The sequence below is a fragment of the Macaca fascicularis genome, chromosome X, assembly GCF_037993035.2.
Source record: "Macaca fascicularis isolate 582-1 chromosome X, T2T-MFA8v1.1".
NCBI lineage: Eukaryota > Metazoa > Chordata > Mammalia > Primates > Cercopithecidae > Macaca > Macaca fascicularis.
Window position 1 is genome coordinate 137792051 of NC_088395.1, and position 27553 is coordinate 137819603.

General features: G+C 39.3%; 1 protein-coding gene and 1 long non-coding RNA gene across 2 annotated transcripts; both read left to right on the forward strand.

Moving 5' to 3' along the window:
• Positions 1 to 8051: 8051 nt before the first annotated feature.
• On the forward strand, positions 8052 to 15168 carry LOC123571366 (uncharacterized). The gene is made up of 5 exons (XR_006695504.2): positions 8052 to 8239; positions 9079 to 9246; positions 12184 to 12262; positions 13062 to 13135; positions 14567 to 15168. It is a non-coding gene; the product is annotated as an uncharacterized lncRNA (long non-coding RNA).
• On the forward strand, positions 13372 to 14298 carry OR13H1 (olfactory receptor family 13 subfamily H member 1). The gene is given in 3 exon segments (XM_015443889.2): positions 13372 to 13776; positions 13778 to 13997; positions 14000 to 14298. Coding segments are annotated over 3 exon segments (924 nt in total).
• Positions 15169 to 27553: the final 12385 nt, after the last annotated feature.

The following is a 27553-nucleotide window of genomic DNA, read 5'->3' on the forward strand; positions in this document are numbered from 1 at the left end:
CAAGACACTATCTCTAAATTTAAAAAAAAAAAATAGTTGACATTAGAGGTCGAGGGCAGAGCAAGATGGCCGAATAGGAACAGCTCCAGTCTCCAACTCCCAGCGCGAGTGACACAGAAGACCGGCGATTTCTGCATTTTCAACTGAGGTACTGGGTTCATCTCACTGGGGAGTGCCGGACAATCGGTGCTGGTCAGCTGCTGCAGCCCGACCAGCGAGAGCTGAAGCAGGGCGAGGCATTGCCTCACCTGGGAAGCGCAAGGGGGAAGGGAATCCCTTTTCCTAGCCAGGGGAACTGAGACACACAACACCTGGAAAATCGGGTAACTCCCACCCCAATACTGCACTTTAAGCAAACAGGCACACCAGGAGATCATATCCCACACCTGGCCGGGAGGGTCCCACACCCACGGAGCCTCCCTCATTGCTAGCACAGCAGTCTGTGATCTACCGGCAAGGCAGTAGCGAGGCTGGGGGAGGGGCGCCCGCCATTGCTGAGGCTTAAGTAGGTAAACAAAGCTGCTGGGAAGCTCGAACTGGGTGGAGCTCACAGCAGCTCAAGGAAACCTGCCTGTCTCTGTAGACTCCACCTCTGGGGACAGGGCAATAACAAACACAGCCAAAACCTCTGCAGACGCAAATGACTCTGTCTGACAGCTTTGAAGAGAGCAGTGGATCTCCCAACACGGAGGTTGAGATCTGAGAAGGGACAGACTCCCTGCTCAAATGGGTCCCTGACCCCTGAGTAGCCTAACTGGGAGACATCCCCCACTAGGGGCAGTCTGACACCCCACACCTCACAGGGTGGAGTACACCCCTGAGAGGAAGCTTCCAAAGCAAGAATCAGACAGGTACACTCGCTGTTCAGAAATATTCTATCTTCTGCAGCCTCTGCTGCTGATACCCAGGCAAACAGGGTCTGGAGTGGACCTCAAGCAATCTCCAACAGACCTACAGCTGAGGGTCCTGACTGTTAGAAGGAAAACTATCAAACAGGAAGGACACCTACACCAAAACCCCATCAGTACATCACCATCATCAAAGACCAGAGGCAGATAAAACCACAAAGATGGGGAAAAAGCAGGGCAGAAAAGCTGGAAATTCCAAAAATAAGAGCGCAACTCCCCCGGCAAAGGAGCGCAGCTCATCGCCAGCAACGGATCAAAGCTGGACGGAGAATGACTTTGACGAGATGAGAGAAGAAGGCTTCAGTCCATCAAATTTCTCAGAGCTAAAGGAGGAATTACGTACCCAGCGCAAAGAAACTAAAAATCTTGGAAAAAAAGTGGAAGAATTGATGGCTAGAGTAATTAATGCAGAGAAGGTCATAAACGAAATGAAAGAGATGAAAACCATGACACGAGAAATACGTGACAAATGCACAAGCTTCAGTAACCGACTCGATCAACTGGAAGAAAGAGTATCTGCGATTGAGGATCAAATGAATGAAATGAAGCGAGAAGAGAAACCAAAAGAAAAAAGAAGAAAAAGAAATGAACAAAGCCTGCAAGAAGTATGGGATTATGTAAAAAGACCAAATCTACGTCTGATTGGGGTGCCTGAAAGTGAGGGGGAAAATGCAACCAAGATGGAAAACACTCTTCAGGATATCATCCAGGAGAACTTCCCCAACCTAGTAGGGCAGGCCAACATTCAAATCCAGGAAATACAGAGAACGCCACAAAGATACTCCTCGAGAAGAGCAACTCCAAGACACATAATTGCCACATTCACCAAAGTTGAAATGAAGGAAAAAATCTTAAGGGCAGCCAGAGAGAAAGGTCGGGTTACCCACAAAGGGAAGCCCATCAGACTAACAGCAGATCTCTCGGCAGAAACTCTCCAAGCCAGAAGAGAGTGGGGGCCAATATTCAACATTCTTAAAGAAAAGAATTTTAAACCCAGAATTTCATATCCAGCCAAACTAAGTTTCATAAGTGAAGGAGAAATAAAATCCTTTACAGATAAGCAAATGCTTAGAGATTTTGTCACCACTAGGCCTGCCTTACAAGAGACCCTGAAGGAAGCACTAAACATGGAAAGGAACAACCGGTACCAGCCATTGCAAAAACATGCCAAAATGTAAAGACCATCGAGGCTAGGAAGAAACTGCATCAACTAACGAGCAAAATAACCAGTTAATATCATAATGGCAGGATCAAGTTCACACATAACAATCTTAACCTTAAATGTAAATGGACTAAATGCTCCAATTAAAAGACACAGACTGGCAAACTGGATCAAGAGTCAAGACCCATCAGTCTGCTGTATTCAGGAGACCCATCTCACACACAGAGACATACATAGGCTCAAAATAAAGGGATGGAGGAAGATTTACCAAGCAAATGGAGAACAAAAAAAAGCGGGGGTTGCAATGCTAGTCTCTGATAAAACAGACTTTAAACCATCAAAGATCAAAAGAGACAAAGAAGGACATTACATAATGGTAAAGGGATCAATTCAACAGGAAGAGCTAACTATCCTAAATATATATGCACCCAATACAGGAGCACCCAGATTCATAAAGCAAGTCCTTAGAGACTTACAAAGAGACTTAGACTCCCATACAATAATAATGGGAGACTTCAACACTTCACTGTCAACATTAGACAGATCAACGAGACAGAAAGTTAACAAGGATATCCAGGAATTGAACTCATCTCTGCAGCAAGCAGACCTGATAGACATCTATAGAACTCTCCACCCCAAATCAACAGAATATACATTCTTCTCAGCACCACATCGTACTTACTCCAAAATCGACCACGTAATTGGAAGTAAAGCACTCCTCAGCAAATATACAAGAACAGAAATTATAACAAACTGTCTCTCAGACCACAGTGCAATCAAACTAGAACTCAGGACTAAGAAACTCAATCAAAACCGCTCAACTACATGGAAACTGAACAACCTGCTCCTGAATGACTACTGGGTACATAACGAAATGAAGGCAGAAATAAAGATATTCTTTGAAACCAATGAGAACAAAGATACAACATACCAGAATCTCTGGGACACATTTAAAGCAGTGTGTAGAGAGAAATTTATAGCACTAAATGCCCACAAGAGAAAGCAGGAAAGATCTAAAATTGACACTCTAACATCGCAATTAAAAGAACTAGAGAAGCAAGAGCAAACACATTCGAAAGCTAGCAGAAGGCTAGAAATAACTAAGATCAGAGCAGAACTGAAGGAGATAGAGACACAAAAAACCCTCCAAAAAATCAATGAATCCAGGAGTTGGTTTTTTGCAAAGATCAACAAAATTGACAGACCACTAGCCAGACTAATAAAGAAGAAAAGAGAGAAGAATCAAATAGACGCAATAAAAAATGATAAAGGGGATATCACCACCGACCCCACAGAAATACAAACTACCATCAGAAAATACTATAAACACCTCTACGCAAATAAACTGGAAAATCTAGAAGAAATGGATAATTTCCTGGACACTTACACTCTTCCAAGACTAAACCAGGAAGAAGTTGAATCCCTGAATAGACCAATAGCAGGCTCTGAAATTGAGGCAATAATTAATAGCCTACCAACCAAAAAAAGTCCAGGACCAGATGGATTCACAGCTGAATTCTACCAGAGGTACAAGGAGGAGTTGCTACCATTCCTTCTGAAACTATTCCAATCAATAGAAAAAGAGGGAATCCTCCCTAACTCATTTTATGAGGCCAACATCGTCCTGATACCAAAGCCTGGCAGAGACACAACAAAAAAAGAGAATTTTAGACCAATATCCCTGATGAACATCGATGCAAAAATCCTCAATAAAATACTGGCAAACCGGATTCAGCAACACATCAAAAAGCTTATCCACCATGATCAAGTGGGCTTCATCCCTGGGATGCAAGGCTGGTTCAACATTCGCAAATCAATAAACATAATCCAGCATATAAACAGAACCAAAGACAAGAACCACATGATTATCTCAATTGATGCAGAAAAGGCTTTTGACAAAATTCAACAGCCCTTCATGCTAAAAACGCTCAATAAATTCGGTATTGATGGAATGTACCTCAAAATAATAAGAGCTATTTATGACAAACCCACAGCCAATATCATACTGAATGGGCAAAAACTGGAAAAATTCCCTTTGAAAACTGGCACAAGACAGGGATGCCCTCTCTCACCACTCCTATTCAACATAGTGTTGGAAGTTCTGGCTAGGGCAATCAGGCAAGAGAAAGAAATCACGGGTATTCAGTTAGGAAAAGAAGAAGTCAAACTGTCCCTGTTTGCAGATGACATGATTGTATATTTAGAAAACCCCATTGTCTCAGCCCAAAATCTCCTTAAGCTGATAAGCAACTTCAGCAAAGTCTCAGGATACAAAATTAATGTGCAAAAATCACAAGCATTCTTATACACCAGTAACAGACAAACAGAGAGCCAAATCAGGAATGAACTTCCATTCACAATTGCTTCAAAGAGAATCAAATACCTAGGAATCCAACTTACAAGGGATGTAAAGGACCTCTTCAAGGAGAACTACAAACCACTGCTCAGTGAAATAAAAGAGGACACAAACAAATGGAAGAACATACCATGCTCATGGATAGGAAGAATCAATATCGTGAAAATGGCCATACTGCCCAAGGTAATTTATAGATTCAATGCCATCCCCATCAAGCTACCAATGAGTTTCTTCACAGAACTGGAAAAAACTGCTTTAAAGTTCATATGGAACCAAAAAAGAGCCCACATCTCCAAGACAATCCTAAGTCAAAAGAACAAAGCTGGAGGCATCACGCTACCTGACTTCAAACTATACTACAAGGCTACAGTAACCAAAACAGCATGGTACCGGTACCAAAACAGAGATATAGACCAATGGAACAGAACAGAGTCCTCAGAAATAATACCACACATCTACAGCCATCTGATCTTTGACAAACCTGAGAGAAACAAGAAATGGGGAAAGGATTCCCTATTTAATAAATGGTGCTGGGAAAATTGGCTAGCCATAAGTAGAAAGCTGAAACTGGATCCTTTCCTTACTCCTTATACGAAAATTAATTCAAGATGGATTAGAGACTTAAATGTTAGACCTAATGCCATAAAAATCCTAGAGGAAAACCTAGGTAGTACCATTCAGGACATAGGCATGGGCAAAGACTTCATGTCTAAAACACCAAAAGCAACGGCAGCAAAAGCCAAAATTGACAAATGGGATCTCATTAAACTAAAGAGCTTCTGCACAGCAAAAGAAACTACCATCAGAGTAAACAGGCAACCTACAGAATGGGAGAAAATTTTTGCAATCTACTCATCTGACAAAGGGCTAATATCCAGAACCTACAAAGAACTCAAACAAATTTACAAGAAAAAAACAAACAACCCCAACAAAAAGTGGGCAAAGGATATGAACAGACATTTCTCAAAAGAAGACATTCATACGGCCAACAGACACATGAAAAAATGCTCATCATCACTGGACATCAGAGAAATGCAAATCAAAACCACAATGAGATACCATCTCACACCAGTTAGAATGGCAATCATTAAAAAGTCAGGAAACAACAGGTGCTGGAGAGGATGTGGAGAAATAGGAACACTTTTACACTGTTGGTGGGATTGTAAACTAGTTCAACCATTATGGAAAACAGTATGGCGATTCCTCAAGGATCTAGAACTAGATGTACCATATGACCCAGCCATCCCATTACTGGGTATATACCCAAAGGATTATAAATTATGCTGCTATAAAGACACATGCACACGTATGTTTATTGCAGCACTATTCACAATAGCAAAGACTTGGAATCAACCCAAATGTCCATCAGTGACAGACTGGATTAAGAAAATGTGGCACATATACACCATGGAATACTATGCAGCCATAAAAAAGGATGAGTTTGAGTCCTTTGTAGGGACTTGGATGCAGCTGGAATCCATCATTCTTAGCAAACTATCACAAGAACAGAAAACCAAACACCGCATGTTCTCACTCATAGGTGGGAACTGAACAATGAGATCACTCGGACTCAGGAAGGGGAACATCACACACCGGGGCCTATCATGGGGAGGGGGGAGGGGGGAGGGATTGCATTGGGAGTTATACCTGATGTAAATGATGAGTTTATGGGTGCAGCACAGCAACATGGCACAAGTATACATATGTAACAAACCTGCACGTTATGCACATGTACACTACAACTTAAAGTATAATAATTATAAATAAATTTTTAAAAAAAAGACACATTAGAAAAATGGAAAATCAAAAAGGTCACCTGTGTTCTTAACTCGGTCATGTCCATTTATCTTAAAAAGCCTAGATCTGCATCCATCTATCATCCATTGCATAAAGGTTTTTCTTTAAAATAAATGTTCACTTTATTAATCACTTTTAAATGTTATCAACCTTTTATCTATTTTTCTCAGTATCCTTTATTTCCAAATTTTCTACAATTAGTGAGTGTTATTTTTAATGAAAATGTTATAAGATAAATAAAATTAAGGTTACATGATTTATCCAATATGAATTAAAACATACTACAGATGGTTAAATATAACTGAACATCAAATTCAAATAATTTTAGAATTATAATTTTATGTGAATTAAATGAAAAATAAGATAATTAAACTGAAATATTTCAAAAAAAAATAGTTGAAGAAGTATTAAAACAATTATTTGTGTGCAGATGACGTATGGTATAGTTTAAGAGTCAGGTAATGTTGAAACACAAGAGAACAAAAGAATTAAGCTGAGCCTTGAAAGACAGATTGGGTGAGCTTTAGCTTTACACATTAGTAGAACATTAGAAGCATTGGTGCAAAAGAAACGGGAGTGAGCATGGGGGTACTCATGGAGCAGTGAAGAAACTAACCTGACTCAAGTAGAGAGATTGTATTGAGGAGCCATGGAGAGAGGTGAACATGGGAATCAATAAAATCCTTTATCACCATATGGTTTGCTTACATAGCACTTACCACAGGTGCATATTTATATTCTTAATTTTTTAATTTTTGTGTTAGTACATAGTAGATGCATATATTTATGGGGTATATGAAATACTTTGATATAGGCATGAAATGCATAATAATCACATCATGGGAAATGGGGTATCCATATCCTCAATCATTTATCTTTTGTATTACAAACAATCCAATATATTATTTCAGTTATTTTTAAATGTACAATTAAATTATTTTGATTATAGTGTGCTAGCAAATACTAGGTATTAATAATCACATCATAGAGAATGGCATAGGATATATTCTTGATTGTTAGTTAATATAAATTTCCCCCAAAAACAGTAAGCTTCCTGAAAGTAAGAACCACTTTATTTAGCATAACACTGGAAGTCCTAGCTAGAGCAATCAGACAAGAGAAAGAAATAAAGGGCATTCAAATTTGAAGGGAAGACAAATGGTGTTTTTTTTTCCACCATTGTATCCTCAGTGCCAAACACATTGCCAGACACATTGTAGGTGCTCATTAAATACTTGTTGAATAAATGTATTCATGTGTGAATGAATGAATTTTAAATAATAGATGAGGAATTGTCATGGTTGACCTTACATGTCAGATGAGGAAATATAGCATTGACAGAGACCGTTTGATTAGGCTGAGGTGGTGGAAGTAGAACTGAAAAGCCAAACATAAAGGCTGTTTTCACATGGGGATCAATAACGCAGGTGCCCTGATTAGGCTGGGGTGGTGGAAGTGGAACTGAAAAGCCAAACATAAATGTTGTTTTTACATGGGGATCAATAACACAGGTGCTCTCTGTTGTACACTCTCTATACCAGCTGTCCCCTGATAGACATTTCTCTACCAGTTGCAGGTTCTGTCACAACACCAGTTTCATACAGAAAGAATGTGAAGAAACCGTAGGCCAAAATAAAAAAAGAATTATTTCTTAGTTATCTGGAAAGCCCAGTAGTGTTATACAAAAGTCCCACAGTCTCAAAGGTCTCCTTTCTCTTTTCTTTACTTGTTTTCCCTACTCAAAATGCCACTTTGTGTTTTGTTTTGTTTTTCAAACAGCTCTGGTTTGGCAAAACTTAATTGCCTGTTTGGGATGAGGTCCCTGAAGCTCTCAGAAGATAATTATTTCTTTCTGGTAAAGATCAGAAACTTTGAACTCTACTTGTGAGATAAATAGTCTGGTAGCAGTTTGAAACTTCAGCTTATTTAAGTTACTGAGCAGCTCATCAACTTACTTCCTGCATTTGGAATTGAATCTGAAAGAGAATCGGACCCCAGACATCTTGAGTAGGCCAAGTAGGTACAATTTATAGATTTCGTTCAGAGCCAAACATGCTCCCAGAGATAGAGTCCTGCTGACAGCTTCCAGATAAATATATAGATTGATGGAATTGAGCCTAAATAGAGAGAAGAGGAAATATGGTGTAGTTTCTACAAACCAAACTGCTCAATGAAAGGCAAGTTCTGGTCAGTTATATTTTCTAGGTAAATGAGGGGTATCCAGACATTTTTTTGTTTCAACTCCAGTATAATGCTTTTGAAATGCTTGAGTCTATTCTTCAGCCTTAGTGGGCAGGTAGAGTGACTGATATTAGATCTTTTTGCCGATTGAGGGATGCACAGGATCTTGTGGGTATGAAATTATATATTTTTCCTACTGAGTACTAAGAAGAGGTTGTGGAGAAAGAGAAGGAAACTGGGTAGGATATGTACAGAGCCCAGGACCTTTCCTAGGCATCATCTAATTTAGTTTAAAGCCCTGGGTACAGAATGTTTTGTTATTGTTTTTCTTTTTTTAAGAAAGTGACAAGTTGGTTTAGTTGGATTCCATTTCACAGAGATAAGATAATACATAGATAAATATTGCCAAGAGGCAATGGATGTCTAAACTAGAAGGTTGCAAATTGAAATAACCTAAGGGTCTTGATGCAGAGCATTCAAATGACCTCAATCCTCTATATGTCGTAACTTTTCTAGGGAAGATTGAATAAGGTTGTATGTGGGTCAAATGCCATTGAAAGAAATGTTAGTCTAAGACATTAAATAATTTAATTAGATATCATTAGCAAGGGCTGCAGATCAAAGGGTTTGTCGATTGAGATTTGACCTAATCTAAAAGAATATTCCTTCTTCAGGGGTTTCTAGGCATTTGTGAGTTTGAGAAGCTGGGAAGGCTTTTGAAATGTTGCCAGGAAATTTGCAGGGAGATCATCACAGTGCTAAACCTGGCAACTCTTGGAGAATTGTTCTTTTGGGCAGCCCATTCTGTTCCATCTACTGATACTTGAGAGGGACCTCCATTGGTGAGTAGGTAACAGAACAAGGTTTTCATTTATTTTCTTTTCTCCTTTCCTCCTTTTCTTGCGTCTTTAACCATCTATCTGGGATGGTCAATCTCCAAGAAGACAAGAGCCAACTATTAGTTAAAAGGAAAGTTATGCTATATAAATAAATAATTGCAGGTAACAGGACTAAGATGGGAAACATGCTGGGTTCAGTTTGCCAGGAATTTTTTAATGGTAATTCTAGAATGAGGCAATCAGCACTGTCTTTGGAGGGCAGGGCCTAGACTAAACGAAAAATAGTCCCCTCAATTTAGATGCTGAGTAGCCTTTAAGTCTGAGACGGAAATTGTCATCAATTTTAGTTCTATGGGTCCAAACATGGTACTAATGGGGGCAAGGTCATGTGTTCAACCCCAATCTCTACCAGCAAGTTTAACCCCATTTAAAAAATAAGTCGATCTTACAGCCAGAGACTGATCACCAATTTTTAGGCAAATGGCTCTTCAATTTATTCTACTGGGCTCATGAGGGACTGAGGGATAGACACTTTATAAACCCTCCTTCAATACTGGAAAAACGAAATACATCCTGTGGCTCACTGGGAATGACAGATTCATATAAGGAGGAAAAACATCTATTTTATCAATATTTAATATTCGACAGCAAAAGCAGTGTGTTTTATAGAGTTCTAGGAGCAACAGGTAGTTTTAAATGGCATAATAATCAGTCCTCCACTTCAATGCAAAACCAGTTCACCGTCCCATCTGTGGCCGGCCCATTATCTCATTAAATATTCCACTGCGAATGACCCATATGTAGATAATTGGGAGATAAATATACTCCAAAATATTCCAAAAAAATGTAAGATGTGACTATACTAACTTAAAATAGAACAGGCTTCGGGGCATTGTTTCATGCAGCCATTTGACGCATATACGTGTATGTTCTCACTCTGTAGAGATGATTTTCTCAATTTTCACCTGGAAAGGTAGAGGCAGGCCAAGGCAAAATCTCTATCTTGGGGTGCTATGATAAATGAAGACAGCGGCAGTGTTAGGTTTCTCAAGCTCTGAGGGCACTCCTGTGAAGCCAGGTCACCACCCTCTCCATCCCTTACATTTGTTTCCCTCTTCACAAATAGCAAACACTTTCCTGGATATGTGGATTTACCTTCGTTGTGCACCTAGCCTATCTGATAGGCTGAAAAAAGTAGACAGTGTGACACAGGGATAGCTTACTAGAAGGCCACGACATGGAAGGGAAACGTTAGGAAATTTTCTTTCTTAAAGACTTTTAAGGGCCAGGAGCGGTGTCTTACGCCTGTAATCCCAGCACTTTGGGAGGCTGAGGCGAGCGGATCACCTATATCGGGAGTTTGAGATCAGCCTGGCCAACATGGTGAAATCCCGTCTCTACTAAAAATACAAAACTTAGCCGGGCATGGTGGTGGGCACCTGTAATCCCAGCTACTTGGGAGGTTGAGGCAGGAGAATCACTGGAACCCAGGAGATGGAGGTTGCAGTGAGCTGAGACGGCGCCACTGCACTCCAGCCTGAGTGACAGACTGAGACTCTGTCTTAAAAAAAAAAAAGACACTTTTAAGGACAAGTGAGTTTCCCATTTCAGAGATGATTAGGGATACTTCATTTCTTAGGAAACCCCTTCTCTAGCCTACATGTCTCTCCAACAAAGGAGAAAAATGTAACACATTTCAATACTCTGAGGAGTAAGTTCTTTTTTTCTTTATCTGTGGGAAGTCGAGAATCCTAGCTTGTTAAAACTAGAAGGGACCTTAGAGATAATTTAGTTTAACAAGATTAGAAATAAAAATTCAGATAAGTAAGGGGAAGAAACTTGTCTAGAGACATAGCAAGTGAGTAGCAGAAGCTTCAAGGAGGGGATTAGAAAGAAAATGTGAGTTAGTCTCATGGAGAAACACATATACATCAAGGGGTGCTTAGCATACAAACAGTAATGTCAAGGAAAGAGGCAGATGGAAAAAGAGAGGTTACCTTTCAATAAGGAACAGCGAAAGAACTCCATTCACACATTCCTTCAGCAAATAATCATTGAGCTCCTATCTAAGTACTCATCTACATTTTGGGCACACAGCAATGAAGAAAATAGAAAAACCCTGATCTCATTGAGCATACATTCTAGTTGATAGAGACAAGCAATAAACAAAATTAATAGATAAGCCATACAGTACGCTAGATGTAGTTCTAAGGAGAAAATAATGCAGGAAAGGGGGATATAAAATTTCAATGGCTAGAAATGAACTACCAGAGGAGGTGACCCAGAAAGGATGTAATACAATTTCAGGGGCTGGAGATGAATTCCTAGATGAGGTGACCCAGGAAGGATACGCTGAAAAGATGCCTTGTGAGTAAAAACCTGAGGGAATTGAGAAGGTGGGCTGTGCAAGGATCTGGGTTTCATAAATATGGAGTAGCAAGTTTTTCACAAATGCAGAACAGCAGGATCAAAGGCTCTGTGAAAGGGATGGGCTTTGAGTATTTGAGGAATGGTGAGGAGGCCAGTGTGACTGGAGCAAAGTGAGCAAGGGAAAGAGTGGTAGGAAGTGCGTTCAGAGAGGAGGTGATTGGGAGGCAAACCATATAGGGCCTCATAGGTCATAGTAAGGAGACTGGTGTTTAGTGAGGTTGAAATGAGAATCTATGGTTAACAATATGATACTGTATACTTATATTTTATTAAAAGAGTAGGTCTTATGTTAAGTGTTCTTATTACAAAGATAAAAGAGAGAAGGAGGAAACTTTTAGGGATATTTGTTATATTTACGGCATTATTTATGGTGGCCGTTTCATGAGTATATACTTACCTTCAAACTCAAGATGTATACATAAAATATGTGTACCTTTTCGTATATCAGTCATATTTCAATAAAAATAGAATAAATTTTTTAATTGAAAAGTGACCTGATTTCACTTACAGTTCAACTGAATCATTTGAACTGAATGGGAAGAAGACCAGAAACAGGAAAACCAATGAGGAGGTTACTGGAAAAATCCAGGTGAGTGATGATGATGCCTTGGAATAACGAATGGCAGTGCAAGTGGCAAGAGGAGTAGGTAGATTCTGGATAATAGCTCTGAATGCTTAGGACTTTATATATTCATTTACTATCTGTTGGGTTCTTGTGATCCCCCAGGTACTGTTCTATATTCTAGGAATACACCAGTAAACAGCAGACAAGGGCTCTGTTATTAAATTCACGTTTGAGTGAAAGACAAATAATAAGCAAGGAATCAAATTATTAATATAATTTCAGATATTAGAATGTGTTATAATAAATGAAGCAGGGCTAGGGGAAAGAGATCGGTGAGGATGGGATAAGAGAGCCTTTTCAGTGAGGTTGCATACTCAGACCCTCTCCTTACCACCCACACTTTTAGAAACATCATGTTCAATTTTCATACTCCTGCCTGGGGCTCAACAACAACAGAGTAGAAAATGTAGGAGAAGCTAGAAATGTAACTTCAGCAGGGGATATTAGTAGAGGGTCCTCCCAGACCTTACTACTCCATCCACATAGTATCAGCTCAGGTCAAAGAGCTACCTTGCACCTTCTCTATGTCAGGCACCATGGTAAATTCTGGAAGTATGGAAAAATGAAGGCATGCACAATCTAGGAGTGAGAGACATCCCAAACATAGACAATATTTTAGCTAAGACATGTGTCAGAAGGCACCCTGTTGGTTGAGATTAGTAACTCAAGCTAACTGAGATTCAACCATGTCTATATATCAGATTTATCTTGGAAAATAAAGTGAGAAAGTCAGGAAGATGGCCTACCTTTCCTGTTTTCTTAGTTAGGAAACATTATTCAAGAAGACCTCTGGTGGAGGAGGGCTGGAGAACTTTTCATATAACTATTTTCAAAAAGGTAAGGAACTTTCCATTTTCTTAGGATTGAGGGGGGGATATCTGGCCTTGCCTCTGTCGCCATTATAGATATCTATTCCATTGGTGTCCCATTCTTCTGAAAAGGACAAAGATAATGATCCTGCACACCCTAAATCTTTCCACCTTTCTCACATCCTCCATCTTTATTCTCATTCTTTCAGGTAACATTAAGTAGCCAATTGGCATCCATTTAATGAATAGTGGCAAGAAGGAAAGATGGACATGGACAATGTCACAGCAGTGTTTCAGTTTCTCCTTATTGACATTTCTAACTATCCTCAATGGAGAGACATGTTTTTCACATTGGTGCTGATAATTTACCTCAACACATTGTTGGGGAACAGATTTATGATCTTTCTTATTCACTTTGACCCCAACCTCCACACTCCAATGTACTTCTTCGTTAGTAACCTGTCTTTCTTAGACCTTTGCTATGGAACAGCTTCCAAGCCCCAGGCTTTGGTGCATTGTTTCTCTACCCATCCCTACCTCTCTTATCCCCGGTGTCTGACTCAAATGAGTGTCTCCTTGGCTTTGGCGACAGCAGAGTGCCTCCTACTGGCTGCCATGGCCTATGACCGTGTGGTTGCTATCAACAATCCCCTGCGTTATTCAGTGGTTTATGAATGGCCCAGTGTGTGTCTGCTTGGCTGCTACCTCATGGGGGACATCACTTGTGCTCACTGCCATGCTCATCCTATCCCTGAGGCTTCACTTCTGTGGGGCTAATGTCATCAACCATTTTGTCTGTGAGATTCTCTCCCTCATTAAGCTGGTCTGTTCTGATACCAGCTTCAATGAACTTATGATCCTCATCACCAGTGTCTTCACCCTGCTGCTACCATTGGGTTTGTTCTCCTCTCCTATGTACGAATTGCTATGGCTGTCATAAAGATTCACTTAGCCCAGGGCAGGCTCAAGGCCTTTACCACGTGTGGCTCTCACCTGACCGTGGTGACAATCTTCTATGGGGCAGCCATCTCCATGTATATGAAACCTCAGTCCAACTCCTCCCCTGACCAGGACAAGTTTATCTCAGTGTTTTATGGAGCTTTGACACCCATGCTGAACCCCCTGATATATAGCCTGAGAAACAAAGATGTTAAAGGGGCAATAAGGAAAGTTACGTTGAAAAGGACATAAGCCTTCTTTGCTTCTAAATGTCTAAAATAACACATCATCCCCGATGGAGAAAATGGTTTAAAGGATGTAACTTTATCTTTGGAAGTGATTGACATATAAGAAGCTTCAGGAAGTGCTCCCACCCCAAATATTATTCCTACTGAGAGTCGAATTGCCATTAGAGGTATTATTTTTGCTCTTTCTTTACGTAGAATATTGTTAGTGGCTACCCATTAGGTTACTCACCTTCAGGTAAATGAACTTATCAGAATAAATTTATCACTGACAGAAGAGACCTATACAGCAAGAGAACCTTCTATAACTGTTGACAGCGAGTGAGGCATAACTGAAATTAGAAAATAAGGCAAAGAATGGTATAATAAAAGGCCAGAAGACAAATGTCAGAAACTTTACAACTTTACTGAAGGTAAGCCCTGTTACGTAAGCACAATCTCCTTGTTCCACTTAATCTTGGAATCATGAGAAAAATTATCATAACTATTTCCTACATCTGTGTAGAGTGTTTTATCTTTGCTTTTTGTTTTTCAAAACATCTTTCTAATCTATTAGTCTATTTTATATTCCTAATTTTCCTATGGAGTTGGTAAGAACACCACCACAATTTCCCCCTGTATTAACAATGAGGAAACAGAGTAGACATTGAGACTCATCTAAAGTCATACATAATTGATAGCGGAGTCAAAATTAGAATTTAGATCATATATATGCCACCTCTGAACTTGTAAAACTAAGTCTGTAAAATTATTTGGAATCATAGAATTCTAAATGCAGCTACCATTTATTGAGAACTTATGATATGCTAGGTGTTGAGCGAAGCTCTCTATATCTATTATCACATAGAGTTCGCACAGTGGTTCAATGCCATGGCACTATTTTCCATCCATATTTAGAAGTGGGGAAACTGAGTGATTTGCCCATGGCCACAGAACCAGTACTTAAATCTAGGTCTGGTTGATTCCAGATCCCACTTACTATATCTAAAGGCATAAGAAACCCTAGAGATGATTAATGTAGTGATATTTTAATCCACTTTATCATGACATAATTTGTATACAATAAACTTTGTCCAATTACAGTGTGCAATTCTATGAGTTTTGACAGATGCTCACAGAATCACCACAACAATCAAGCTACCTAACAATTTCATTACCTACAGAAGTTTCCTTTTGCCCTTTTGTAACCCATCCCTTCCTCCCTCTACCCCTAATTCCTGGCAACCAGTGATCTGATTTCTTTCACTATACGTTAGTTTTTGTTTTTTTAAATATTGACTATAAATGAAATCATGCAGTCTGTACTCCTTTGTGTCTGGGTTCTCTCACTCAGCCTGCTTTTGAGATTCATCTGTATTGTTGCATGTATCAGTAATTTGTTCCTTTTTATTGCTGAATAATACTTATTTGTACACATTAACCACATCTTAAAAACCCATTTTCTATTGATGGACATAATGCAACGTTTTTCAAATCTTGATTTATATCGTTTTTAGGGACTTAATTGTGGTGCCTGGAGCCTGCTCATGGGGGGTCGTTTCCTGTGAGCTCTTTCATTTGAAAAGGGAATTCTAAAACTAAAAGGAAAGGTTTTGATAAACAATGATCTATTACAGATAACTGATTTTAGATGAGAAATCTGAGCCTCACTGAATGTGGAGTAAATTTCCCAAGATCATGAAACTGTTTGGAAGCAGATCTAGAACGAAGACCCAGATATCCTGTCTTCTGGTCTCACTTTATTTTGGGGCTCTACCACACATGATGAAGTCATCTCCCAAGCAGCCTTTTCTACCTGTTTGTGAGGAACCAGACACAAACAGGTAGCAAAAAATAAAATACACAGTACCTAGCACTGCTGAGCAAACAGATACTCAGTGTGTTCCTCTTACCGTGACTGCTGGGGGCTGATGTGACATTGTATGGTGTTGCAAAGGGAGTACCATGGATACAAGGAGACTGTCTCACATGTTTACTAACTAAATGAAAAATAATTGAGGATGAATAAGCCACTTATCAAAACAGCTTAATTTCAAAACAGCTTAATTTCAAAACAAATGCAAGATTTATTCAAATTGCATACATTTTTAAAGGTACACGGTACTCTTCATCTCTGGAATATGTTTTAATATCAAGAAAGAAAAAAATTCAGAAAAAGGCAAATGAATTCTATCTTTAATTATCCATTTAACAAACATTAGGTTTCTACTTTAAGGCAGGCACTGTGGTAGGTATTAGGGTAAGTCTCATGCTTTGTGCAAAATGTTCCTTACTATCAAGATAAACCTTTCAAGCAAACATTGTGAAATAAACATAAACTGGCACAATCAATGAAATATTAAAAGAATCAAAGAGTGCCTTTGCATAGAGGAAAATTCAGAAATCAGGTGGAATATTAAAAGTATAGGTTTTAATGATTCTGCCTTTGGAGGGAAAAATATTCCACTCTTTAGTATATGTTGGTTTACAGCTTAAAATGAGATGCTCATTTTCAGTAATGGTCTCTCTACTACAAAAGAGTATAGCTACGTCACTAGGTTCTTTCTCCTTTTATTGACTTGTTGGTATGGGCACAGCCTACAGACAGAGTGACATAGTAGAGTCTGGAGATGAAGGCTATGAAATTGATTCTGCTACTAACTAGCTGTGTAACCTTAGTTATATCTCTCTCTGGCCTTCAAACTTGCACATCAATATAACAGGAAGATTGTGTTTAGCTACCTAAGGACCTCTCTAGTTCTAACATTCTGCATCCAGGTGTTATTTTATATAGGGCTTTCTCTTGTTTTCTTAAAAAAATGCAAGCATATCATCAATTTACTCTGCAACTTGCCTTTTCCACTTGACAATATATCATGAACATTCCTCCAGATCAATATATATAGATCTACCTCTCTGACTTTAAATGTTAGCTTTGACTGAAAAAGAAGGCGCCGGGCGCGGTGGCTCAAGCCTGTAATCCCAGCACTTTGGGAGGCCGAGACGGGCGGATCACGAGGTCAGGAGATCGAGACCACCCTGGCTAACACGGTGAAACCCCGTCTCTACTAAAAAAAATACAAAAAACTAGCCGGGCGAGGTGGTGGGCGCCTGTAGTCCCAGCTACTAGGGAGGCTGAGGCAGGAGAATGGCGTGAACCCGGGAGGCGGAGCTTGCAGTGAGCTGAGATCCGGTCACCGCACTCCAGCCTGGGCGACAGAGCAAGACTCCGTCTCAAAAAAAAAAAAAAAGAAAAAAAGGAAAAAGAAGGCAAACACGGCAGCTAGTTAACACAGCTCTGGCCCTTCCAGCATTAACATTCAGTTTCTAAGCACTAACTCTAGAGGCTATCTAATTTTACACTGATATTAATTTATTTTAAAGATAAAAATGAACTCTGTGAGGGTGTTGTGAAATTAAATCGATGCTGGGCTTTTGAAAACTCCTGAGATTGAGTAGTGCTTCTCTGCCTGATCAATCACAAGGATCCCATGAACCCTTCCACTGGACTCCTCCCTACTCCCCATCCCCAATGGCTGAGTAGTGAAGCTTACCTTGCTTCACCCTGGAAAGTAAGATGGAAAGACTGTGTTGAAACTAAGGTGGTTCTGTCAAAAGTTGAGAAGAAAGTTTACAAACTGAAAAGCAGGCTCCAAACGATCATTTCCATTGAAATACTCATGGAGATTTCAGAAAAAGATACAGTGCCCCATTCATAGGATTTGGGTTTTCAGTCGAAGAGAGGCAGTGGAGTATAACTATTTAGAGCACAGGCCCTGGGACCAAGCTGGTTAGATTCAGTCCTTCCTTCTGCCACTTCTTCACTCAAGTTACCCTCTGCTTTGGTCTCTTCTCCTGTAAAGTGTCGCACTCAGATTTTGATCAGGCAAACAGAAACTACTCTATAGTTATTTCAGGAAGGCATTTAACACAGAGAATTAAGGGCCTACAAAGCCTTTGGAAGGGCTATGAGAGAAAAGGTAAGGGAACTGCCAGCAAAATCCAGACAGTTGTTGGAATTGCAGGAATCATGGGAAATTTTAGAGATTGTTAGGAAACTGCTGCTAATGACGTCACTGAAGCAGATGTTTCACAGGAGAATGCTCAGAAGTCACTTAAATCTTTTCTGATCAAGCACACACACCTAAACAAGATGTCAGGAAGAGCAACGATGGTGTCTACTTCCTTTCTGCTTGCCAAGTTTCCTGCAGGTGCCTCTCATGGGCAGAATCCAAAACTGAACTTTACTGACAAACGAGTGTGGGAAATGTACTTCCAAACTTAACAATACAGGTGAGAGCTGGAAAAAGCAGGGATAGTGTTGAATGTGACTTCATAGGTTGGTTATAAGAATATATATGATTCAATTTATGTAAAATGAAGCACTTAGAACAATGTCTGCCTATAGCTAGAGTTCAATAAATGTTAGCTGTCACGATGGTGTCCAAATTATCTGCACCTAAGATGCCAGGAATTGAAGTGCCTACTTGCTTTCTAAATAGTGCATCCTGAGGCTGCTCCTTCAATTGTCCATTCAAGCATTCATACATATAGCATCCATTGAACACATCTTTATCAACTGCCTACCAGATAGTGGGTACCATGCTCATCACTAGGGATGCAGTGGTGAAGGAAGCATACTTGTTCCCTTCCCTCAAGGAGTTCACCTCAAAAGTAGAGAGGCAGACATGTACACAGGCAACACTATTTTGTAAAGCTATATCTTCCTAATTCTTATGTTGGTAAAGAGCTTTACAAACTTTACAGTTTATTTTATTCTTGAACACATATTACCTCCTATCATCCTCAAAATAATTTAATGAGATAAGCAGAGCAAAAATTGCTATAAATATTATTAACTGTCATTTACAGATGACAAAATATTTAGAGAGGCAATAATGTTATCAAGGTCAACAATTAGGAACAGGATTGGGGTGGGAATACAATTCTCCTGATACCTAGATTAATGATCTTTCTAATGAGAACCTGATGCATTCATGGAGTCCTTGGAAGAAGGGTAGGAAGAAGATAAGATTGTTGATGAGCAGAGAAAGGAAGACACAGCAGGTTCAGATTGTCTAGGTTCCAAATAGCTAGGTTCTGACACTTACTAGCTATACGACCTTGGGCAACTTTCCACCTCAGTTTCCTCATCTATAAAAGGAAGACAATTATAGGACTGACCCTTGTAGGGTTGTTAAGAAGATTAAATCCGTTAATTTATCTAAAATGCTGAGAACTGTGGCTGAGACATAGTAAGCCCTCAATAAACGTTAACTATGTTTATCATTGTTATTGAAGTTGTTATTATTATTGAATTCCCAATTGACGCAAAAGTAGTTGACCCCCATCTCACTGAGCACCTTCTCCCTCTCCTCTTTTTCTCCACTAGTAATGAGCATAGTAACTGTTTCTAGTTAAGTGTGAACAGCAGGTCAAACACTTTACAGTGCAACATCATGAGCGACTGGGAAAAAAACGTGCTCAGGCGTCAGGAAGTCTGGATTCTAGTCTGGGTTCTGCCATTAATGAGCTATGGAACTCTGAGTGAATCACTTAACCTCTCTGGACTGCATCTGTCATACAGGGGAAAAATATATTCCTTAACCTACCTCACAGAATGGTTGAAAGGTCAAATGAGATCATATATGTTAAATATTAAAAAGTTAAAAGCACATAACAAATGCTACATGATGGTATTATCATTATCCTCAGAGTTAATCTCTCCGTCTCCTTCTCACTTACCCTTGACAACCACTCACTGAATTTTATTGAGTCTTGTTCTGAAATATCTCCTCAACCCACCCCATCTTCTCTGTCCTCAGTGCATCTGTCCTAGTTCACTGCTTTATCAATGCTTACCAGGATGACTGTAACACACTCCTAACACACGCCTAACACACTCCTAACACTAGTCCAGTGTTACTTCCTTCTAAACTAGCCATCCAATCACTGTCTCCAGAGTGATTTTTCTAAAAGGAGAATCTCATCAGTCTCATCATGTGATTTCACCCCCTCAATAATCCCACTCCCAGATTAGAAATTTCCAGTGACTCCCTATTACTTACAGGATATGTGACATTAATTGAAGCCCCTGCTAGTCTCTCCATCCTCATTATCCACCTCATCTCCACAGACCCCACGCTCCAGGAAGACAATACTTTCTTTCCCTGAACCTTTTATGTAACAGTGCTGCTATACACACTGTTCTCTCTGCCTGCAGAACCCTCTCCACTTTCTATGCCTGGTAAAATCTCAGTCCCCCTTCAAGAACCAAATCAAATGCTATTTCCTCAGTGAAGCCCTCCTCGGAGCTCATTCTAACTTGTTTAAGCCTAGGTGAATTATGTAATTCCATTTCCTTTGCTGAATAGCATTTTGCTTGACTCGCAATTTGATACATTTCGTGCTGTTTTATAATAATGCTTGTTTTTGGAGTGTTTATCCTTAATTAGATCATAAGCTCACTGAGAGCAGAAATTTTGTTTTGTTCATCTCTGTCTCCTTAGCATAGTTCCTGGCACAGAGTGCATGCATAAAAAGAATTAATTAAATGTAAGTGCCCACAAATGTTGCTCAAACTATTTGTGGTAAAGGACAGTTTTTTAAAAAATTTCCAAGCTGTTGCAGGCTGATATTTGATAAAATACGATAAAAAAAGTCACAGCAATATCAAATCACTTTCATAGTTACTAAATGTTTACTTTCAATTCTGTCCTTATCTCACTGCAAACATTTTGAGTAGCACTCAGGTAGACTTTTTGCGAAGATGCCTTGCTCCTGCCTCCTAAAATCTGGATAACTAATTTGGGAATTTAAACAAGCATACACATAAAAATAATAAACAAGTGTATCATGTATTCAGAGCACAAACTGGGCAAGAAATCAATAAATAAAACTATTGTAATTAGATATGTGTATAGATGTAATAAAGGGGCAGTGAATGAAAGGGTGCAGGATTATATTTAGACAGCGACAGTTTGCATGGTACCGCAAAACTAATCTGGGAAAGCTTTAGGAAAAATTGGGATTTCCAGAAACTACTCAAATCAAAGATGGCTGAGATGGAGCAGGGGAAGTTGGGGAAAAGTGAAGAGAAATAGGAGATCTCCAATAAACACTGTTTGCAGAATTTTATTTACCTAAATGCTTAATTGAAAGTTTTCATAGAGTCTCACTAGATAGTGGCCATTACCCACCCCACTCATTTATTACCTTCTTTTTAATTATTATTTTACTTTATGTTCTAGGATACATGTGCAGAATGTGCAGGTTTGTTACATAGGTATATATGTGTCATGGTGGTTTGCTGCACCTATCAACCGGTCATCTAGGTTTTAAGCCCCACATGCATTAGGTATTTGTCCTAATGCTCTCCCTCCCCTTGCCCCCGACCCCTGACAGGCCCCGGTATATGTTGTTCCCTTCCCTGTGTCCATGTGTTCTCATTGTTCAACTTCCACTTATGAGTGAGAACATGCAGTGTTTGGTTTTCTGTTCCTGTGTTAGTTTGCTGAGAACACTCATTACTTTCTTGAGCCATGTTGAGAACCCTCTCAAGAAACAGGGAACTCAGTAATTATCCTAGGAATGGCCATACTCCTTGGTAACTCAAGAGCAGAAATGGAGTTTACAATGTTAGTCAAAAGTTTCATCATATAGTCACTAATGAAGCCTTGGAATTAGTGAGCAAAAGCCACATGTAATTTAATGACATAAAAATAACACTCCCAAATGAATACACACCTTCAACTCAGTAGTGAGAATTAGTTGCCTTTTAGGGACCTGGTCCTTGAAGTCTCTTCAGTGAAACTGCTTCATTGAAGCCACAATGAATAAACTCGGAAGGTAACATCAGAAAACGTTTAAGATTGTCCTCTCCTTCTACTGTTCATATTTTGGACCCATTGGTTCCTAAAATGCTGAACAAAATCAAGACACAATCCACTGTAAAAGCAAGTTAAGAATCATATATCCTGGCAAGAAGGAAAGAAGCCATATTTTTCTCTTGGAACAAATCAGCATGAATATGTGGAATGGTCAGTCTTGACATGGATCTCCCATGATGCAACTGCAATTCACTCCCCTTGAAAGAGTCTAACACCTCAGTGAGCTGACGAAGTTGCAATATACAAAGGGCTATATTAACCCAACTCAGAGAGCTTAGTCAATTTTGTCATATTTATTTATTTATTTATTTTGCTTTTTGCTATTCAGGTGAGTACAATACATTCAATTCCAAAAATATTTGGTGACTTTCTGCTATGTGTCAGGAAGTGAGCCACGTACTAGAGTTATAGAAATAAATAAAATATAGGTTCTGCTTTCAGAGGGCTTATAGTATAATCTGACCATAGTGCCTTGTTTGTATCTTCATTTATTCTTCTTTCTGCCCTCCAGAAAAGAAAGACAACCAACGTGTTCACTTTGTCATGAGTGATACTTCCTAAGTGAGGCCTCATTTTAATATAATAGTAGATAATACATATATAGCACTAGAATTCTATGATATATATACTGCAGTTATCCCAATTTTACAACTGAGGAAACTAAGGTATAAGCAAGTGGAACAAGCTACCAATGTCGCATAGTGCATCAGTGATGGATCCAGGATTCAAACATGGCTGCAGAATCCATTTTCTTAACCACCACTCTATACTGCATGATATGGATAATAGAAATTCCCGCCTGTAAGCACTATCCCTTTCATAAAGTATATTTTGTGCTTATGGGAGCTTTCTGAGGCGCTCAGGGAAAAAGGATGATACTCTACATGTCCCTTAATTTTAATATTGAAAATGAAATGAATCCTCCTGGGAAGCACACTCTTGTCTTGCATGGTAGGTGGGACCAGGAAAGCCTGTTTTGAGAAACTTGTGTGAAGAAAAGCCATGAAGTGTATCCAAAATATTTCTAAAAAATCAAAAAGCTGTGAATTTCTGTGTGGGTATCTCTACATATGTCTAGTTAGTTTAGAAAGATTCTGGCTCTCACAGTGCTAAAACACTGAATTATTCAATAAAAAATATATGGTTAGTCTGGTGAGATGCATTTAAATCACATAAACACAAAAATGTATTGTTTTCCCACTATTTATGCTGGCATTTGTTTAGTTTGTTTTGCAGTCTTTAGGACTATACGATGGTGAGGACTGTAAGCCAAACTAAGGCTTTATGATAAAACATGTCGTCATTCTAGTAGAAAACTTTATTACCCTTTGAAAAAGTATGTACCCTGAAAGTCCCATTCTTGCAACATTATTTGGAAACCAGGGTTGTGGTGTCACCAATGCATAAAGGCCAGATTAGCTGACTTCTGACTCAGTTTCAGTCTAATAACTCTATTTCAAGAACCATTTTCTCTTCATATTTATTCTGTTTTCTGATTCCGAATCTGGGAATATCTACAGAACAAAAAGGAGCATTCTACTTCTCATTAAAGGAAGCCAAGGATCTCCTTGTAGGATGACTCTGTAATGAGTAGAAACAACTTTAGTTAGAAGTTGCACAGCAGTCAAGTTTTTTTTTTTTTTTTTTTTTTTTTTTTTTTTTTTTTTAGATTGTCTGCCCTTGGTTCTGATTCCTATTCAGACTCTCCTTGTTCTGCATCAAATTTTATTGAGGATCCTGATATAATCTATTACTTTACTTCCTGAATTACTTGTCCATAAAGGTCTTTTGCCTTCTGAGACATGGCATATGTCTTGAGTAGAGAATCTAAAAAGATTATCTATGCCATTAACCTGGATGATACTTCCTGCTGCCCAGCTCCTAAGACAAACCTTTCCATCCACAGCCTGCTCTCACCAAAACCTGATACTTGCCTCATGAGTCTCTGTAATTGTATACTATAAAGACTCAATATTCTGATTTGTGACTAGAACTTGATGGCTGGATATTACAGAGTATCTAGGAAAAAAATGTTGACTTTAATAATGAGCTGGTCTGTGATAGGATTTTTACTTAATAAAACCAGACCAAACAAAGTAAATAAAAATTTGGATGGATGAAAAGGTGTAAAGATACGTTGTTTCTGGCCAGGCACAGTGGATCACACCTGTAATCGCAGCACTTTGGAAGGTTGAGGTGAGAGGATCACCTGAGGTCAGGAGTTCAAGACTAGCCTGGCCAACATGGCGAAACCCCAACATGTAATTCTAGTCTCTACTAAAAATACAAAAATTAGCCATGTGTGGTAGGGCATGCCTGTAATCCCAGCTACGTGGGAGGCTAAGGCAAGAGAATCACTTGAACCTGGCAGGCAGAGGTTGCAGTGAGCTGAGATCATGCCACTGCACTCCAGCCTGGGTGACAAAGTGAGACTCTGTTTCAAAAAAAAAGCCAAACAAACAAACAAACAAAACCACTTTGTTTCTGTTTCTAAAATGAGCTTCATTTTCTCACTTCACTATACCACCTTCCCTCCATGCAAAGGGCAAATTGTAGGATTTTAAAAAGGCAAAGCATTGAAGTTTATTTCTGAGCTACAAGGCATTCATAAGACTGAAAAACATGAGATCCTGTTGCTTATCATAGGCTTTTCACCCTCAAACATTTATTTTCTCCAGCCAATTTAATGCACTTTCAGTCAAATCAATTTCTTGACGTTAGGTAAGATAGAAGAGCCAAATAACTGGCACTGATTCATTCAACAAATGTGTATTAAGCCCATATTTTGTGCCAGGCACTGTGTGAGGTGATGAAAATAAGCCAGTGCACAGGACAGTCAGGGCCTCTTCTGTCCCAAAGTTTATAATATAGTAAGAAGACAGAAATTAAATGTCACACCAATACATAAATACAAACAGTGATAAGAGCCATGCAGGAGAAGTTCAAGGTGCGATGAACAATTGTAACAAAAAGATCTGATTTTGATTTGGAAGAAGGGGTGGTGTTAAAGCAGACTTTTCTTAAAAAGTTCATTTTCTTTTTTTTTATTATTATTATTATACTTTAAGTTCTAGGGTACATGTGCATAACGTGCAGGTTTGTTACATATGTATACTTGTGCCATGTTGCTGTGCTGTACCCATCAACTCGTCAGCACCCATCAACTCGTCATTTACATCAGGTATAACTCCTAATGCAATCCCTCCCCCCTCCCCCCTCCCCATGATAGGCCCCGGTGTGTGATGTTCCCCTTCCCGAGTCCAAGTGATCTCATTGTTCAGTTCCCACCTATGAGTGAGAACATGCGGTGTTTGGTTTTCTGTTCTTGTGATAGTTTGCTAAGAATGATGGTTTCCAGCTGCATCCATGTCCCCACAAAGGACACAAACTCATCCTTTTTTATGGCTGCATAGTATTCCATGGTGTATATGTGCCACATTTTCTTAATCCAGTCTGTCACTGATGGACATTTGGGTTGATTCCAAGTCTCTGCTATTGTGAATAGTGCCGCAATAAACATACGTGTGCATGTGTCTTTATAGCAGCATGATTTATAATCCTTTGGGTATATACCCAGTAATGGGATGGCTGGGTCATATGGTACATCTAGTTCTAGATCCTTGAGGAATCGCCATACTGTTTTCCATAATGGTTGAACTAGTTTACAATCCCACCAACAGTGTAAGCGTGTTCCTATTTCTCCACATCCTCTCCAGCACCTGTTGTTTCCTGATTTTTTAATGATTGCCATTCTAACTGGTGTGAGATGGTATAATAGTGGTTTTGATTTGCATTTCTCTGATGGCGAGTGATGATGAGCATTTTTTCATGTGTCTGTTGGCTGTATGAATGTCTTCTTTTGAGAAATGTCTGTTCATATCCTTTGCCCACTTTTTGATGGGGTTGTTTGTTTTTTTCTTGTAAATTTGTTTGAGTTCTTTGTAGGTTCTGGATATTAGCCCTTTGTCAGATGAGTAGATTGCAAAAATTTCCTCCCATTCTGTAGGTTGCCTGTTATAGATTCAATGCCATCCCCATCAAGCTACCAATGAGTTTCTTCACAGAATTGGAAAAAACTGCTTTAAAGTTCATATGGAACCAAAAAAGAGCCTGCATCTCCAAGACAATCCTAAGTCAAAAGAACAAAGCTGGAGGCATCACGCTACCTGACTTCAAACTATACTACGAGGCTACAGTAACCAAAACAGCATGGTACCGGTACCAAAACAGAGATATAGACCAATGGAACAGAACAGAGTCCTCAGAAATAATACCACACATCTACAGCCATCTGATCTTTGACAAACCTGAGAGAAACAAGAAATGGGGAAAGGATTCCCTATTTAATAAATGGTGCTGGGAAAATTGGCTAGCCATAAGTAGAAAGCTGAAACTGGATCCTTTCCTTACTCCTTATACGAAAATTAATTCAAGATGGATTAGAGACTTAAATGTTAGACCTAATACCATAAAAACCCTAGAGGAAAACCTAGGTAGTACCATTCAGGACATAGGCATGGGCAAAGACTTCATGTCTAAAACACCAAAAGCAACGGCAGCAAAAGCCAAAATTGACAAATGGGATCTCATTAAACTAAAGAGCTTCTGCACAGCAAAAGAAAAAGTTCATTTTCAACAGAAAACCACACGCTGCATGTTCTCACTCATAAGTGGGAGTTGAACAATGAGAACACATGGACACAGGGAGGGGAATAACACACACTGGGGCCTGTCGGGGTGTGGGGAGTGAGGGGAGGGAGAGCATCAGGACAAACAGCTAATGAGTGTGGGGCTTAAAATCCTATCAAACCATGACGGATTGATAAGTGCAGACGTATACCTATGTAACAAACCTGCGCGTTCTGCACATGTATCCCGGAACTTAAAGTTTAAAAAAAAAAAAAAAAAAGCTCCTTTTAAGCTGAGATATAATATCAAGGATTATTAAGAGTTCACAAAGCAAGAAAATAGTAGGAAGAATATTTCCAGCACAGAGAACACAATGTGCAAAAGTCCTGAAATGTGAACAAGCCTGGAGTACCTCATGAAGACAATATGGCTGGAACACGATGAGCCCAAGAAAAGACAGTGCAAGATAAGGTTGGGGTCAGATCGTTTAGAGTCTTGTAGGTTTTGGTAATAAGTTAGATTTTATTCTAAGTACAATTAGAAGCCCTCAAGTGGGTTTTAAGCATAGACAGGATATGGTCGTAATTGTGTATATTTGTTAAAGTTGATTCTGGCTGCTTTGTGGAAAATAGACTATAGAGAGGCACGAATGGAAGTAGGGAGACCTATTAGGCAACTCATGTATTAGTACAGATGAGAGACAATGGTGGCTCTGACTACATAAGCATTATAGGTAGATTTGAAATATATGTAGGAGGAAGAGCC